The 18,306-nt window shown below is 39.7% G+C and overlaps 1 protein-coding gene across 5 annotated transcripts in view; it reads right to left on the reverse strand.

Annotated features, from left to right (window-relative positions):
• Window positions 1-267: 267 nt before the first annotated feature.
• BCL11B (BAF chromatin remodeling complex subunit BCL11B) overlaps window positions 268-18,306 on the reverse strand; it is a 90,778-nt gene continuing 72,739 nt past the window's right edge. For all 5 annotated transcript variants that reach the window (XM_042813809.1, XM_042813806.1, XM_042813808.1 and 2 more), the window contains one exon: window positions 268-3,849. In XM_042813809.1, coding sequence (XP_042669743.1) covers window positions 1,838-3,849 — 2,012 coding nt within the window. In that variant the 3' untranslated portion in view covers window positions 268-1,837. The remainder of the gene's footprint in view (window positions 3,850-18,306) is intronic.

Consider the following 18,306-nt stretch of genomic DNA (forward strand, 5'->3'; position numbering starts at 1 on the left):
TTGATTGGGTCTTATGGCATTTTCATGTCCACTATCTTCAACCAGTAATTTTTTTTATTTTTTTTTTTTTAAGTAAATGTGGCTCTTTTTTTCTAAAGAATGTACTTTTCTTGTTTTACTTTTTTTTTTTAAAAGTCTTTTCATTTCACAAAAACATTTTGCATTTGTCTCAAGAGACTCAAATAGGAAGATCAGTTTTCAAGGCACTCACGTCAAATTGAATGGCAGTAGAAAAACTGTCCAATAAATTATTTTTATTTATTTTTCTTTATAGTGCCAGTATTGTGAATGCCATGCTTAGCAACACTGACACTTAATCTCAGCTGTTCCCTTACAGTTTAACCCACCTTTGGGCCAAATAGAAGAATATGACGTAATTTCTTGTTGAGAAGCCATTTTTGTCTTAACCACAAACAAAAGCTTTAAAGTGCGGGTCAACATAATTAAAATCTCTAACCATAATTGTCCACTGTTTGCTAATATTAGGCATAATGAGCTTTGAAAAAATTGGAAATTTGAAAGTAGAGCAGGTGCATTTTTCTGTTCTTTACTTTTTTCTGTTGTAATGCTTTTCTCAAAATACAATTAACTTCTGTTCTTAATTAAGTCAATGGGAAAATTCCTACCGACTTCAGTAGGAGCAGAATCTTGCCAAGATATGTAGATAGACTAGAATTTATTTTTTCCTTCCTCATAATAGCATAACACCATTGTACATCATATAAGATAGTTTTGATATTTCCATCCATAAACCAAAAGACTGTGAGTCAAGTCTTTTCATTGAGAAATTGCCATTTGCCCATCCTCTAGTAATTCTTTTAACTACAGCAAATTTGGACTAAAGGAGAGGCACATACAGACATCCTAGACTCAGTTTTTTGTTAATGAGGTTTAAAATGAAAAATTTGGCTCCTCTGATGTTTGTAAAGAATATTACAATACTTGAGATGTACTTTTACTGTCTCTGGGAAGAGTGGTAGAAGGGGAAGAAGGAGGGAAAAACCCCCAAAAGTGACAGTGTGGCATCATTCTATTGCCATAGCTTTAATAGCAGGAAGAAACTATCCAGTAATAATGCACAATTAAGAATGTTAACTGTTTTTTGAATGTAGCTGCCTTTTGCACCTATGACTTTTTAGTTGACGTGACTTTAATGTTGAAATCCATCTAGAAAGGCCTCTATCATTAATGACATTGTCAGTGCTACATATTCCATCCAATTCCAAAAGAAAGTGCTAATTTTAAAGATTGTTATCCGCTGTACAATTTTGTTTTCCCTAATCTTCAGGGTTATTTAAAAAGAGGAAAGGAAAAAAAAAGGGGGAGGATGGGTGAAAGAAAGAAAGATCTGTTAAAATGCTGGCTTCTTCACAAGAAATTACACATGCTTAGCTTAAATTTCAACAAAGCAGCGGCCCAAAAATTATAATTTAAAAAGATATGTTTCTCCCCTACAATGCAAGTAATCTCAGGCTACGACTGGGTAAAATTAAAAAGGGATACCCAACAAAATTTAAAAGAAATTTAAACAGAAAGAATAAAAAAAAGTACCTGCACATGCCAAAAAATTACAAAAACCCAATAAATACAGAAATTATTGCACAGTTAAAAGGCTCCACAATTTTTACTGCCTTAATCAACCCTCGGGTTTAATAGAACTTTGTAGACACAGGTTATATTTAAGTGCCAAAGTCTGGCACCTACCATAGTTATGCTAAGTAATGTTTACGGAGGCAAGTTAGGTCATCTTTTCTCAGTTGGCAATAGTTAAAACTGTACAAATAAAATGTTACCTAGACCCCTGAAATTTAACCTAGCGGGGGAGGGGAGGGGGGCCTTAGCTTCTTTCTGCCTGCTCAATTTTGACGTCATTTGTCAGCAAATGTTCTCCATGCCACTTTTTCATGTGTTTCTCCAGGGTGCTGTAAACACTGAAGGGCATCTGGCAAATGTCGCAGCGGTAGACCTCCTTCCCTATCTGGCCATGCGTTTTCATGTGACGCGTCAGCTTACTGCTCTGGGCACATGCATAGTTGCAGAGCTCGCATTTGTAAGGCCGCTCTCCAGTGTGGCTCCGACGGTGCACCGTCAAATTGCTGCAGTTCTTAAAGACCTTGCCACAGTACTCACATGTATCGCTCCTGCGCCCTTCCTTCGAACTGGGTCGCCCAGGACCTGGGCCGCTGATGTGAGGGGTGCTGCCTCCGGAGGCCGTGCCGCTGCGCCCTGAGAGCCCCCCGTCCAGCATGTCCCCCGGCGGGGTGGAGAAACGCAGGCTCCCATTCTCAGATGAGTGCTCGGAAGAGGTGGCGAAGGGAGATTGTCGGGAGTCTGTGAATCCTAGAAACGGATCCTTCATGAAGTGCCTCGATGCTGCGTACCCTACCAGCCACTGGGAGTAAACGTTTTCGGAAGGTATTATTGTTGCTGGTGGCAAGTCCAAATCTTTCTCAACTTTTATTCGTTTAGATGAGTTGTTTAAGCTGGGGCTTGTGATAGGTGTTGGCTTTCGAGGGAACAAGTTTGGGAAGGGCTCACCTGGGCCAAAGTTTCTTCCGTTGACCGTCCCCTCCTCGGTGCGGTCCAGCTCTCCTACCACCGAGTCTTCATCGCCTGTGTCTCTTGGACAGAGGTCTCGTGGACACAGGTCTCGCTGGTCAGAAGACCTTTTCATGAAGCTACTCCTCTTCTGTTTCTCAGCTAGCATGTCGTTGTATTGCTGGATGGCACCGAGACTTACATTCTCTATCACTTTTCCCAGGACGAGGGATTTCTCATCTGGCAGTGATTTGGAACCATTTTCTCGGTTACGACTCAGCTCTGAGTCCATACTGAAGCTTGACTCTGGCCTGCTCTCATTTTCCAGCTCCTCTTCCTCCTCCTCCTCCTCTTCCTCTTCCTCATTGTCATGGCCGAGGGAGGGATCGCTCTCATTCCTGAAGTCTGTCTCACTGGATTTCAGTCCCTCTCCAGTGAGCTCACTCGTGCCTGGCTCAGGAGAACTCGTGGTAGACAGTCCATCATCTGACCTGCCTGTCATGGAGCCAGCTTTATGCATATGCGTTTTCATGTGACGCTTTAGCTTGCTGGCTTGGGAGCAAGCATGGTCACATAGCTGACATTTGTAGGGCTTTTCTCCTGTGTGACTACGCCGGTGGACGATAAGGTTGCTCTGGAACTTGAAGGTTTTCCCACAGAATTCACAGGACTTACTCTTGGCCTGAGGCTGGGGAGGCGTAGTGCTGCTTGGGGGCATGGGGGGCAGTGGTGGGGTGCTCAAAAAAGGTGATTTAGGACTTGGCTGGAAAGGATTCAACAGGCGATGCATAGGGTTGGTGCGACTGGGCGAGACTGGTGGAGGGGTGGAACTGTTTCCTGCCAACTCTCGAAGCCTTCTGGAGAAATCCATCGCTGGGGACTCAATTGCCATGGGGTTTAAACGCATAACTCTGTCAAAGGCACTGGGATGCTGGGCAACTAACCCCATTTCTTCGGCACTAAGGCGATGTGGATCCAGATGATGACGAGGTGGTGGGCTGAATAGCGGAGGCGTGTTTGGGAGCCGACCCTCACCAAAGCCAGGATGTTCACGCAAGATGGGTCCTGTCATCCGCAGAAGATTAAAAGGGTTGTTGTCTCCAAGGAAATTCATCAGCGGGGACTGTGCAACAGTCTCTGGTCCCAGAGGAGGAGGGATGGTGATGCGTGGAGTAAGGGAACTGTTGGAAGGGCTTGTTTCCAGGTAGATGCGGAATCCATGTGTGTTCTGGGCATGCTGAAGCAAGAACCAAGCGCTATTAAAAGGCTGCTTGCATGTTGTGCAAATATAGCTTGAAGGCTCATCTTTACCTATAAAAGAAAAACAGAAAGAACACTCAAAAAATAATACAGTGGAGAACATTCAAATACAGTTGGCATGCGCTTTATTTTGCTAACACATTTCCTCCTTGGCATTTCTGAAAGAAGGACTTAATTGCAATGTATTGACTGATATAAATTGTTGAACAGCACATTTACTCACCACACTTATTCAGTTAACATGTATGACAAATATCACACATACACATTGGTGCTGTATACGCTTATACCCTCCAACTTGCAAATAAAACCTTTTATGACGCATGAGGATCCAAATCCTTTCATGTGTTTATTCCACAAAAAAGGAATTTGTTTCAAGGGATTTATGGCTATGTATGAAAATCAAAGAAAATGCAGTATGGTAGATTTTATGGGGCACCTGCAGGAGCTTCAGTATCATTTCCACTCTTTTGTTTTGTATTTTATATACTCGGGGCAGCAGTCCACTGAGATCCTGCTGAATTTAATATATACATGCTTCAGTCATGCCAGAGCTTCCATTTTTAAAATAGTATGTAGGTATTAGCTGCTCAAGCTCTATTTGAGTCAACAGGAGCTTGGAAAACGTATCCTTGCATAAACCACTTTGACATTCTCTTTGCCAAAACACCAAGAAGCCACTCAAATGAAACATCCAGTAATCAAAGCTGACAGCAGAGCTGCAATTAACAGTAACAAATGTCGGGCCGTGCTTGAACTGGGTCCCAAGAATTTCTGAGCCTAAGCCTGTTCTCCAATGTAGAAATGCTCACTGGGGCCAAAAACATTGTTCTGTTTGCCTTTCTAGGCTCTTTGAACACTGCATAAAGGTGGAAAGCATTCCTTTAACCTTGATTCAGCTTTACATAAAGGACAGGTGTGGACAAGTCTGTGCTACAGTCATAATTTTGCTAGCTAGAAAATTCCAGTCCTGGGCACAATATAAATTATATGCTATCTTTAAAATGCACTTTTTCTCCCCCAATCCTTTTTCAATGCCTCTTCAGCATTCCAATAACTTTATAAGTATATGTCTACTTGAAAATTGTGATCTGGTGTTTGTTGTTTTTAAAAGAAGTGTGAGGTTTCGTAAAAAACAACTCACCACTTTGAAAAATCTACAATTAATTTTTTGTTAGATGGCTTATTTGTCTGTTTGCTTGTTTATGAATTTTACCCCTCCTGCACCCAAAGGCACTGAACTTCCTGCAAGTTCTGAACCCAAACACAGCTCCCCTCAGAGCCTGTGAAATGCCCCAAGCACCCTAGCCTCCCCACTGCAGCATGAGTCTGAAGCTGGCAGCCCATTGGGTTATCGCAATCAAAGTTTGAGCTTTAAAATAGAAGAGTTTATAAGGTGAGCAGAAGCGTATCATCAAAACTACCTTTGTAAAGAGAAATGACTCATAGCAGCCAAGAAAAAAATTACATCTGGGGCACACAAGGAAAGGAAGGATTGCTGCTGGCTGAATTCCCCTCTTCTGGCTGTTGCGGGAATGGCTGCTGCTAACAAAATCTACAAAACCCTAGACAAGGAGGCTAGAGGATTATCTGCCTACCTATCAGCCTGTCAGTCTATCTAATCTTATCACCCAATGAACATCCATAAAAGCGTAAAGGACCAAGCATCCATCAGACTGGGACTTCCATACAAAGGTATGTGATAAATGTAGTGCAGTTCTTCCTGCTTCTATTGATTTTGCAAGGCTGTTGCTGTGGATAGCACTTTCAGACCCCAATTTCGGAGAATCCAGCTGTCCACAGCCAAGAAAAACTCTACCCAGCACAGCGAGTGTTTCTGACTGACACAACCCCACACCCCAGCCCTTCACACTGTGCTGCACAGGATGCGCTCAGATGCTCTGATTAATCTCTAGCAACTACTGTTGGAGAAGAAACAAGTTTGGGAGCAGTACTGTGCTTGGGAAAAAAAAAAAAAAAAAAAGTGCCTGTAACTGCTATTGACATTAATGAAAGCCACGTACAAACACTGAAAGGAACTGATACATTATCCCTTAAAATCTACTCAGCACTCAGGCAGTTAGGGAGTTTTATGTCAGCTCTGCAGCCAAAGCAACAGTAAATGCTCCCATTATTACTTCAAATATTTAAATTTCTGTTTCTTACAGAAATATGATGAAAATGTCTAGACGTTTAACTTTTCTTGCACGGCAACATGTGTAGTATAAAAAGTGACAGAAATCATTGAAGCAGACTAAAGTATATAACATACTCTGTCAAAAGCTTTTTTTAACAATATGTTTTACCTCAGCTCACCCTGGAATAGATTTTAATAAAACCCCTTCTGAAGTGTGATCTAATAGCAAATGAAGTGCAGCATCTTACAAGGTCATATATCTTCAAATTAAAGAGTGCTCTGCACCCTTCACCTTCATTTTATCCACTCTAATTAATCGATTTATTACCCACAGCTGTTCGATTCTTTCATTTTTAAAGTCACAGCATGCATTCTCTTTCGTTGGTTTCTTTTTCTTCCTTTAAAAAAGTGTGTGTTTGTGTGTGTGTGCGTGTGCGTGTGTGCGTGTGCATGCATTCTCCCTGCTTAGCTCAAGAGCTGACAGGGGGAAGAAAGCAGCTGTGCATTAGATGACAGCAACAGCAACACGTTTACTTCAGCAAAGGCACATACGTAAAAGAGAAGAATTCCTGAGCAGGCTGAGGATCAAGGCCAATCTAAAACTGAAATGGCTGATTAAAAAAATTACCCTCAAAATGGCAGCCAGCTGGATGCTTGCTACTACGTGTTACGTAGAACTGAGATGTTTCATTTTGTTCTCCAAAACTTCACCTCCATGAAATCCAAGTGAGGAAAGAAAACTCTCTCCTTTTCACTTTTCTTTCATATAGAGCAAATTAGTGCTATTAGTGATGTAAGATTTACAAGCTAGAAGCAATAAAACAGTCTTCCCTTCCCTTCTTGTTTTGTTTAGATTTCATGTTCCTAAACACTTATCTCAAGGAGACCACTACTCAATGGCAAAATTGACTGCAGGCAATCTGTCTCCCAACCTCTAACTGCTCCATATGTGTTTGCATGTCTGTGTGTATATGGATATACATATACAAGCACATGTATACACATATATACATAAATTTTTGCAAAGATTCTCCCCAAACTCTCTTTTTAAAAAAATAATAAAAATAAAATAAAGTGTTCATTTCCATATTATCACTTCGTGGTTATCTTGCCTAGAAGTTGCCCTGAGCAGTGTAGATGCTCACTTTTAAGAACAGAACAATGTCAAAAAGTCTTTGAAGATCCACTCTGAACATTTTTATATTCAAAAATTCACTAAATATTTTAAACATGCCCAGAAACAGCCACGTATTGCTCAAGAATGATCCTTATATTTAATAATGCAGTGCACCTACACTATAAAACTCTTTGTTATAAGGCTACTTTTGATATATGGCTATCCTAATCCCTAGCCACCTGCACTGAAGTCTGTCTAAATACTGGTGTTACGACAACTAGCTATATAGGCTTTGCCATGTGCAGTCTTTATCACTTTAGCATGTGCTTGACTTTAAGCATGTGAGTAATCAACATCAGGGAAACTTAAGCATATTCTGAAGTGCTCTGTTGGACGGTGATGAAATTATTCATGTGCTTAGAGTAAAACACAAGCCAAGACTTCATTAATACTGTTCAATGAATTGCACATGGGTTCTGTAAAAAAGCCTGATTTTAAGGAGCAAGGGATCAAGTATAGTTTTTTACCTTTATGCTGGTTGGCTTCAAGGCTGCTCTAAATACAAACAAATACTACCACTGTGGGTTGAGCCACTTCAGTAGGGCTGAATCCTACCAAGATGCCAGCATATGGGTTCAGAAATCTTGATTTTAGTGACAGAAAGGACTACAAAATTAAAGAATGAGAAGACTGAGTAAACCTTAAGGGTTACTCTGGTCAAATTCCTGACCCAAGAGCTGTCCATATCTTTGCATCTGTTTCTATGCATGGTAGATGCTCAATTACCCCACTTCAAAGGCCACCCTCATGGAGAGCCTGCAACCTTTTAAAGTCTATCTTATCCCTCCTCTTCTTTAAAATCATGAAGGCTGCTCAAATGCCTAACCTAAACTTTTCTTCCTTCACTTTAAGATCATAATATTGTGTCCTACCCTACATGGACATCAAAAACACAGGAAACGATTTAGTTTGCACCTTACAGGCCATTTGGGCATCATCCAGCCAGGTGATTTGCAGTTGAACAAGATCAGATCTCTTAGCATGAGCTTCCCCCAGCTTGATTTGGAAATGCCAGCTGAGAAAAATCTATTGTGTATCTGGCTAGTCTGTAGCAGTGGTTGACCATCCTCAGTGTTTAAAATATGGTCCTCTTTTCAATTGAAATTTCTGGGTTCAACTGGCAGACATTCAGTCTTATCTTGTAGATTAAAAATCTCCCCAGCATCTACCTAAGTAGATAACTATAAACAATGAAATTATTGAACACTCATCTTTTCTGAGTATTATCTCAAAAGACGGTTTTTTCACAAATATTAAAATGTGTTTCCTCTATTACTGCATGACAGATTATGCTCCATTCAAAATGTCAAAGTAATAATCAGCTTCTTTTTTATTCTTTTACATGAACAGCACAAAACAAAGTTAAATTTGCATTCTTCCTGACAAATTCTGCCCTGACAGAGGGCACTGAGAGCACACAGGAATGTTTGCTCAACCTCTAAGAGCAGTCTGAGTCTGTGGACATTCACTGCATTGTACCAGGTAGCCTGAAATCCCGGCTTACTAGCCCTCTACTTTCTAACTTGTATCACTCAGTGAGACACGGATCTTCCTTGCTCAGTTGGTACAGACTTCCTCAGCTGAATGCTGAGTGCCTTTGCCCTGGAGATAAATTTTCCTCAAAGTATCCTCAGTTATTCTGGATACCATCAAACAATAATCAGTGTAAGATAACAACTGTTGAGAATTCATTATTTTCTGCTGGGCTACAGTGACATCCAGTGCCTTGCAAACTCTCCCCTCAGCATGTCTAAATAATTGCATTAGCTGTAACAGAGAATGAATTCCCCTCTGTTTTTAATCACCCATAATCACCAATCTATAGCCCCTGCTAGGACTGCAGTGAGTACCAAGTCAGGTCCACATAACTACTGCCATTCTTTACCTCTAGCAATACTTTCTAGATAATGTTTCTGGTTCCCTTTACGAAGTTACTACAGTAGCAATAAAAATGGTAAGGAATTTAAATGCTGCTTTACAGCACCTTTAGAAGTTCGGGAAAAGTAGAAACTTGGAAGCTTTAAAGAAAGGACATTTTTTATTGGAGCACTCAGGAACAGACGTGTATCAGGTTCCCACAGTTTTTCTACCAATGTTACTTTCTTCTCCACCACTCGATTTTTAATGAGCATTTAAATAATTACTCCTTGTTATTATGACAGTTATTCTAATAATACCAATAAAGGCAGCATAGATGCTCCATAAAAAACACACCTCTAATTGAATTATTATTAAATTAAAATGTCGTAATTGGGAATACTAGTTTAACAAGTCTCCTTATAAGATCGACTGACATTAAAGAGAAGTGCATTAAATACTGGAAAGATTTAGTGTTTCACAGTGAACAAAATTTATGGTTCTGTATGGTTTGACAGGTCACCTAGAGAAGGGCCAAATATTTTCCAAGTGTCTGTACTGTGGAATATACTGATTCATAACTGATGCATCATTGGGTATGCAAAGACACTATAATTGAGTGCAACTATAGATGAACACTCCTGATTTTGAGAGTTTTGCCCTCCCTGCACTCCCTGGAGTGTTAGGATGTGCTGCTACCTCCATTTCACGCAGCAACTGGCAGTCTTCCCAAGAGACCAGGGTGTTAAGCAGAGCCCATGTCTGAATGGAGATCACAGCTCTCAGTTCTATGACAGTCATTAGTTTTAAACATCAAATGCAAAGGAACCATTTCACTTTATACTTCTCTTCATTTTAATTTTGTTTTGATGGCAGTACAAGCTGAAGATATAAAACAAGCGCAACTCCTCTATTCGTCCCCAGAGCTAACACAGTGCATCCATCTCTTCACTGCCTTCTCTAAAAAAAGGGCGCAAGAACATCTTGCAGCACTTTCTGGTGAGGGTGACAGGGACTATCACCAACAATCCATAAAAAAAGCATCAACTGGTGGCAGAAGTTGGTAACAATTCATAAAGTAAGCATCAACTGGTGGCAGAAGTTGGTGTTTTATAACTTAGCAAGACGCCTGCAGTCTCACAACCTAAGCACCTCCAATTCTCCACTCAGATAAGCAGCCACATTCTCTTGTAAAGCTCAGCAGACCTGAAGTGCGTCTCAGTCAAGGAGAGGATAGAAAGGTTTTAGGTGCAAGAGCCTGAGCTGAGGGGCCATAGAGCCTGTCATCATCTGGAAATGGGGAATCTCAAGGCACGGTTGGTGAAAGGCAAGAATGTGACAGGGAAAAAAAAGTGAAATGTTTTTAAGAGGCGGATGGAAAAATAAATGTCTGAAAGAGGAGAAGTAATGAGAAGTTCTGTTCTTCTCAGTAACAGAATCCTGTCTTATCCCATATTGCCCCTGTTTTCTTGCTTTGACTTTAATAGCCTATCTCTTCCAGTGCCATCTTCAAGGAGAAAAAAAAAAAGCATGACTTCTTGCAGTGTTCTTCTCCCACACACTGCCTATGTGCTTTGCAGCTTTCCCCATCCTGTTTCTTCCTTGACTACTGGACTGCAAGTTCTCTACAGAGATTATGCAAAAGCTTTATGCCAAGAGCACCTACAAATCTCACAAGACCCTCTTATTCCCGGCACTAATTTTAATTAGCACTGTGAATATTCTTGAGAGCATTTTCCACCTGTTGAAAAAGATCTACAATGTCACAGGTTGACACCCATATGGATATATACTAATATTGCATTAATATTAGTAATATGCTTATGTAACTATTTCTGTGCTAAGGCCAACTGCCAAGTTCTTTGCTGGATTAAATATTGTCCCGGTTTGGAGAGCCCTTTTTTCCTGAAACCATTTGTGTTTTTTTAGCGTTGAGGGCAGTGCTGACCATATTTAGGCAGAACAGAAAATTTTCTATTTATCATTCTTGTAATAACAAATATCTTTTTGTCAAATACGCTATTTTATCAGCAGAAAACCCAAAAGATTAATTGCCAATTGCATTGTTGAGAAGTTACACTGCCGTGCTGTTTATCTACAGCCAATCCTCTCACAATTCCAAGAACAAAGAACATGAATCCTTGAAAGACTGAGATATCAACCTGATGCCTGAATGCTATACTCTTAGCCAAACTCTGATTTGAATTATCCTGCTGTGAATTCAAAGTAGCTCTGATGACCACCACTGCAGACATCTAAGTTTCTCCTCATAAGTTATACTAGGTTATCACAAACAGGCATCTTATCTAGGCTTATGTGAATATACTAACTTGTGATTTTGTTTTCATTCAACTTTCCCCAGAAACATCTTACATGTCCTCTCCAGCATCTATACTTACAAAAAGGGAGGAAGCTGCAGACTACAGCCATGCATAACTCAAACAGATGCTTCCTGCTTCTTAATGGACACAGGCGACCTTTGGCTGAAGATGTAGCTTGTGTTCAATAGCCCATTTTGTATGAGACTTAATCATACCCCAGAACCATACTGCCAGAGTCACATAAGTGAGCCAAATGCACAGCTCGGTTTAATGTCTAGTGCATTGCAAAATGGCACTATTATATTTTTAGGTATAAAATGTCAATAGTCATTTTGGGCGACTTCCTTCTGGATGTCCAATTTCTCATTCCTTAAAAGGGCTCGTGGCTTACTGGAAGTTCAGCCTACAGACACATAAGAAGTGCTTTTATTTAGTGCAGAAAAAGAAAGAGAGCTGTATAGCAAAAAAAACTGGAACTCTCAACACAGGGATTTTGGCTCAGAAGGGCTATTAAAAAGGAAGATAAACATTTTTGTCATCTCAGAACAACTTCTTCTAATTGGTGTTAAATTCCAAACTACAAGGGCAATTTATAAAACGGAGAAAGAGAGAAGTGTGAAAAGTAAGGAGCAAACAGGAAAATCAATATCAAAAGATCAATAGTGAATGAGTTAACTTTTAAATAGCCCTTTGTGATACAGCTGTTTCAATTGACTCCACCTTTAGCATCTAAACAGCTTTGTGTCTTTCAGTTAGTTTCTTTGAACCTCAGACATTAGCTAGTTGATTGTGAGGATGCTTTACAAACCTACCGCATAAAATAGTGAAAACGATCAGTGAAAATGGGGAACATAATACAGAGGGGGAAATGTACCCACTGTACAGATGAAAAGACCATGGGAATACTCCTGGCTGGTGGGTTTATATATAGGATCCCATTTACAGCATTCATGAAACACCCTTGTACTGCTCAAGGACACTTTTAGGCCTTTTCTTTGCATAAGGTATTCAAATGTATTTGAAATAATGTCAGTCTTTTCTACAACATATGAAATATGCCAGCAGCTTGCCTTTAAATCGGTTTCCTGTAAGTAGTTTTGTTTGAAAACTGGCAAGTGCAGGGATTTCTTTCTTTTTTTTTTTTTTTCCACAGACTTTTCTAAGGTGCCATTTTCTAATCATACAAGCAGGAATTCTGAGTAATCTGAATAAGGGCTTAAAGGAGGATACATAAAGGAAATCGTCTATGTCATACAATGGAAAAATAAAGAGTAAATTAGGAAACAATAAAAAAAAATATAGGGTAAAAACAAATTTTCCCGGGTTTTTTTTGTTTGTTTGTTTTGTTTTTTTTCCCCCAGGAGTACTTCAGTCTGTTTTACTACAACTATTTCTTAAGGGTATTAGGTGTCTATTCATAGTTAGTAAATGAAATAGCATTTTTGTTTTAATTCATTGCTTCTTTAACAAATGCTTACTCCCATCTCTGCTTCTTTAAATCCACAAAATCTCCACGTTCAATCCTAAGAAGTATTATAAAGGCTGTAAATCTTGTTTTAATGGAATGTACATTTAGCTATGAGGAGATAATTGACGTTATGGAGGGCCTAGATGCTGAATTATATAGGTTATCTAATACAAAGGGGACTCATTACTGAAGCACTACAAACAAGTAGTAATATATGTATATTGTTCTGAGTGGCGTTATAGCAAAAGTGTTCAGGTCTGCAGGGATTTATAAAACACAAGAAAACAGCAGACATGCACTTGTAAATTTGTCTCATTTGTCTCTGAAGTTAAAGGTTATTCCCTTGATCTGAATTTGTAATAAAAACATGCTAGACTAAGGTTTGTAGAGAATGTTTGAATATGTAAATTGTGTATAATGATAGGCAATTATAGGGTAAAAACTGGACCTTATGAATGTTACAGAATTGCATGGAGCATCAAAGTATTTTCCTTCAGATGAAATATTTATCTTTTATGCATGTTATAAGCACTTTTTCAAAGGTATTCAGCAACCTATTTGAGCAGAGAGTTGACAAAAATCAAACCATTACAACCGAGTAAGACTGTGGGCTTATGCACAGGAGAAGCCACAGCTTTTTACAAAATATACATAATAAATCTCTTGAACTAATGGTTCCAGAGATGGATCCTCAAGGACAAGTTCCACTGATTTTCACTCCCTTAGATGAAAGCTGGTCAGATGTTTCTGCATTATTTTTTTTTTTTAAAGATGTGGGGGTGGAAGCATGGGGAGGGAGAATAACTAGGTAAGAATGAGCATTTGCCTGGACTGAAGCAATGAAACCCCATTTCCCCGTCAGTTAGTTGGCTGCTGTTTTTAGGGAATAAAGAAAAAAAAAAAAAAAAGAAAAAAAAAAGAAAAAAAAAAAAGATGCTGCATCAAGATAGGCAGGAGTAAAGGCGGGAGATGATACTGTAGTTTATGCTACTGAAGATAAGGTTTTCTCCTTCTCTGAGCACGACAGTCTGTTCAGGTTAACCAACTGCAGTGTTAGAATAACTCCAGCCGACTTGTCACAGAGTACAAAAGTCATCAGCAACTGAATGTTCTTTTCTGCACCGCAATTAAGACGAATCAATACGACGTGCCACAAATGGTATTTTACTCTCAATAAGAACTCGGGCTGAGTTTATTCAGAATATTTTAGCGCTTCCCCAGGGGATTTTGGTCCGACGCAGATGGCAAATAAAGTACTCAGCCTAGGGCTAGAGCACATTATGCTAATTCTAATGTCAGATGTACTTTAATATACAGCTCTATTTAATCACCCCATTATTTCACATTTCCATATGAAAAACCTGCGGCACTTCTGCAGAGCTTTCACTCTGCGACAATGCCAGCTTCCTTCAACTAGCTCACTGCGGAACAGAAAAGGAGACTGGTCATTCTCGCCAGTCAAAATGTTACAGTTTCAAAGTTTCAGTATTCCTGAATTTAAAGTGGGTCTTCCAGCGCAATTAGCAAACCGCTCTGCTAGAATGCTGATACGCACAAAATGCTAAGGAGGTGTGATTTAAAAAATAAAATCACAGCCTTCCCTCCACACCTTATCCGCTTGCGCACACAGACATACACAGCACACATCTCAAATCTGCTTGAAGAGTAGGGATAATAAAAATAATGACAATATTTTCCCAGTGCGATTCAACCAATATTCTCAGCTTTTGTCACCAAAATAGTGCTATTCCTGGCTGGACGGCTTTCCTTACTTAGAAGAGCAGACATGCCTGGCACAGCTGCTAACCTACAGATGTCTCCGAATAAAACCTTCCTTGTGTATCAATAATTTTTTGCCTGTAACAAACTACACCTCTAATTAGATTTAGAAGCCATGCACCTCCAGCGTGGGCCACTATTCAAATTATCTGCAAATTCACCTTTATGTCACATCTCTTGTGACCACAGAATTTAGTGATGGATTTGAAGGTAAAATGAAACCTTTCCTATGGAGCTGGTTTTGGAGTTTTTTTGTTTGTTTGTTTTATGTTGCTGTTCTTTTTCAAGCCATCAAGGCATTACATGAGCAGGCAGAGAAAGCAGAAGCAATCTTTGGAGCACCTCTTCAGCATCCCAGCTTTCCCTTCCTAACAGTGCTGAGAAGGTCCCTTAATACAGTCCTTGTGTACAATTACAAGTGATCTGAGTTGCACAGTCTCAATAAAACTTTCCTCCAGTTTGCTATAACTGGGCCTCCATGATAACCAGTACCATACATCGTGAGAAGCCAGGTCAAGGCTGGATTATGCCAAGATGCTGTTTGAGGACTGCATGAAGCTTAAGTCAATTAGTTTTCTAATCATGGCACTAACCTACAACATATTTCACACACACACACACACACACAAAAATCTATTTAGAAAAAGACCTACTTTTTCCTCCTTCAACCATCCAATCTGAATCCTTTAAAAATTGTTCAGCAAAGCATGCAGTAGCCAGCACCTGGGGCCAGACCTCACCTGGTTTCACTGCTATGCATCAACATTTAAAGATACAGAACTGCACTGCTGTGCCTTGACACGACATATGTCACAACTGCCATGATCATTTGATCACGGTGGATGATATCCTCCACATTCAAGGCAGAAATGATTACATTTTAAATAATAATAATGAGATAATATATAAATGTGTTTTATACATATATATCTACATGTATACCAATGTGTCTGTGATATAAATGTAGGTAACAGATGATACATGATAGAAGATAAATATAGATATAGATGTAAAAGTGATTTGCTCTGTGTAAGAATGGCTATGAATATTGCACTGTGCCTAAAGAAAAGAGAAGGGCTGAGTATAGGGCACAGGTGCATCCTTCTCTAGCTATTCCAACTGGACTTTCATATACATAGCTTGATACTGAGGGAAGCAGATACAACAGTTTCACCCTTTGGGAAGTTTTACTTCAATAGGAAATACAGCACAAGCTAATTTAGTAAATTAGGCCAGCTTGAAGGTTTGTTAAATAGCGAATATCTCATCCTGAATATGAGCAGTTAGATTCCAAAGAGGAAGAGAAAACAAATGTTTCATATCCTAATACAAAGCCCACTAAAGTCAATGTGAATCTTTCCACTAACTTCAATGGGCTCCACATGAGGGTCTTCTTCCTCACTGGGATTTGTTAGTCTCAAGACACCATCTTCAATGTAGGGATAAATCTGGTTTGTGGTGGTGGAGTTAAAAGAAGAAAACTGATTTCACAGCAGCTGTAAGCCTAAGGAAGGCAGATGTAAATATATTAGAGGAATAAATGGAGACACAGCCAGTAAAGTATCTTTTGTATCTTTAGTTAAAACGAACAACAAAAAAAAAGTTGAAATATGAAAAATACATAAACTGAAATTAATCCTTGACAACTTGGCTGCTTTTGCTTATGCTGATATCAAGGTTTTTGGAATTAAAAAATAATAATAATAATAATAATAATTCTCTGCATATCTATCCTATTTCTGTACCTCAACTTAGATAAAATAACTGCATTTTTAAGCTCTGTTATTAAGAATTCTCTGCAAAAATGTTCTTTGCAGAACACCTATTTAATATCATATTTATTCTTGGCAATAAACAAATGCGTGAAATCCCATTCAATTATGGGATTTTTTTGAGTGCCAGAATGTTTGCACACACATCTTGCACTAAAGGGCTACAACAGAACTCAGAGTCCCATAAAAAAAAAAAAAACCCAGACAGGGTGAACAAAGGAGAAAAACGTGTAGAAGCTTTTGAAGTCTAAATATTAAGGGAGGGTAGTGATGTCATGGGGGCACTGCTGGAGAAAGAGAAGTATGAAATAATACTTCATATGAAGAATAAAACTCATCCCTTACAGAGCAGGTATCTTGGGGATTACTCTAGATGAAGCGGTTAAAATGCAATCTATGACTATGAAGTTACAGAAGATGAATATATGATCGTAGTTCTGAAACATACAGATTAAAATACAATTTTTGCTCCTTAAATAGATGGTGGTTTATGCCACTGTAACACTGCGCAAAATAATACCAATATTGGCATAAAAGAAGATGCTAAAAACTTCACATTTTATTTCTATACAATTCAGATTGATCACCTATGAGAAGTGTAATTAAACAATGCTAAGCATCCCAACCCCTCTGAGAATGCACTGCCTAGAAAATATTTTTAGAACAATCACTGTAGTAATTCTTCTTAGTTGTAGAAACACTCCAAATCAGAAAGTCAATTTTTCCTCTATTTGCAGAAGTGTGCTGGTTTTCACTGGAAAGGCGCCTGTGTTTTGTTTGGCTGCTGTTCATATACTGCCTTGGCAGGATTTCCTTGGATTGCTTACAGTGAACATTGCTCTTGCATACAGTAGCACTCCCATTTTAACCGTCCCAGCCACACGTTTTCTAATAACACGCGGAGAGCTGCAAAATCCCTGTAAGCACAGCTCTTTAAAGCAGCAACAGAAGGGAGTGGGGGCGGAGGGCTGGAGGGGCGAGGCTCTGCCCGTTCGAAATGCAGCGCTGCAAACAGAGGACAGTCCTTTTTAAAACAACCAATGCAAATTGTGTTTAAGGAGTAGCTTTCCAGGAAAAGAAAAAAAAACATCTTCGAGAAGAGGGCCTGATTCAGCTGATTCACGAAATCTGAGCCGCACGGGCTGGCCTTCGTGCTGCACTGACTTGGGTCCTGAGTGATGTTTACTTTCCTTCTTTTTAACATTTTCTCTTCTCTTCTGAGGGGGAGAGAACTTACTAAATACCGCATGTTGGAGCCCCCAGACCTAAGCATCTTTCTGACATGGCCAAATTTTGCACCCCATTGGGAGCACTGTGGGAACCAAAGGAGTGGCCAAGGCAGGGCATCTACATGGCCAAAGCAGTCTGGAGGAACAAACAGAGCATTTCTACCTATGGCTAGTGGAGTGAAAGCTGGTAACAAGCCCGTTATTCAGCTTCGTGCCCTTTACAAATAGGGCCGACTTGTTCGGGGCCAGCTGCAGCGTGGCCCCCCCACACCACTCCTGATCACCACACTCGCAGCCCTGCTCCGATTTGCATCTCCATGCATCTCATTTCTCGTTAAGTAAGTTGATTAATTTGGGCAAGGGAAGTTGCCATTCAAAAAAAAAAAAAAAAAGAAAAAAAAAAGAAAAGAAAGAAAGAAAAAAAAAAAAGAAATTTCCACTGGCATTATTTGCACCTTTCAAAACTCATCGACCCCCGCCCCCACTTCACACCTCGCTTTCCTCCATCCCTTTCTCCCCCTCGTTGCCCTCCCACTCTCCCTCTTTCTCCCCGTTGTTTACAAAGGTTTCATTATGTTTTCAACTAATCAGAAAGACCTACTAATACACAATTAACATGTGACTACAAAAAAAAAAAAAAAAAAAAATAGCTTCCAGAAGTAGGAAAAGTAATTAAGTAGAGAATGCTTTTCAGTAAGTGCTCCCTTTAACCCATCGTCAGAGAACAGACTCTAGGTTAGTCCACAATGGATGGAACAGATGCCAAGG

Source organism: Centrocercus urophasianus, unplaced genomic scaffold, assembly GCF_019232065.1.
Source record: "Centrocercus urophasianus isolate 14NV4802_14NV808 unplaced genomic scaffold, USGS_Curo_1.0 seq_14, whole genome shotgun sequence".
NCBI classification, from domain to species: domain Eukaryota; kingdom Metazoa; phylum Chordata; class Aves; order Galliformes; family Phasianidae; genus Centrocercus; species Centrocercus urophasianus.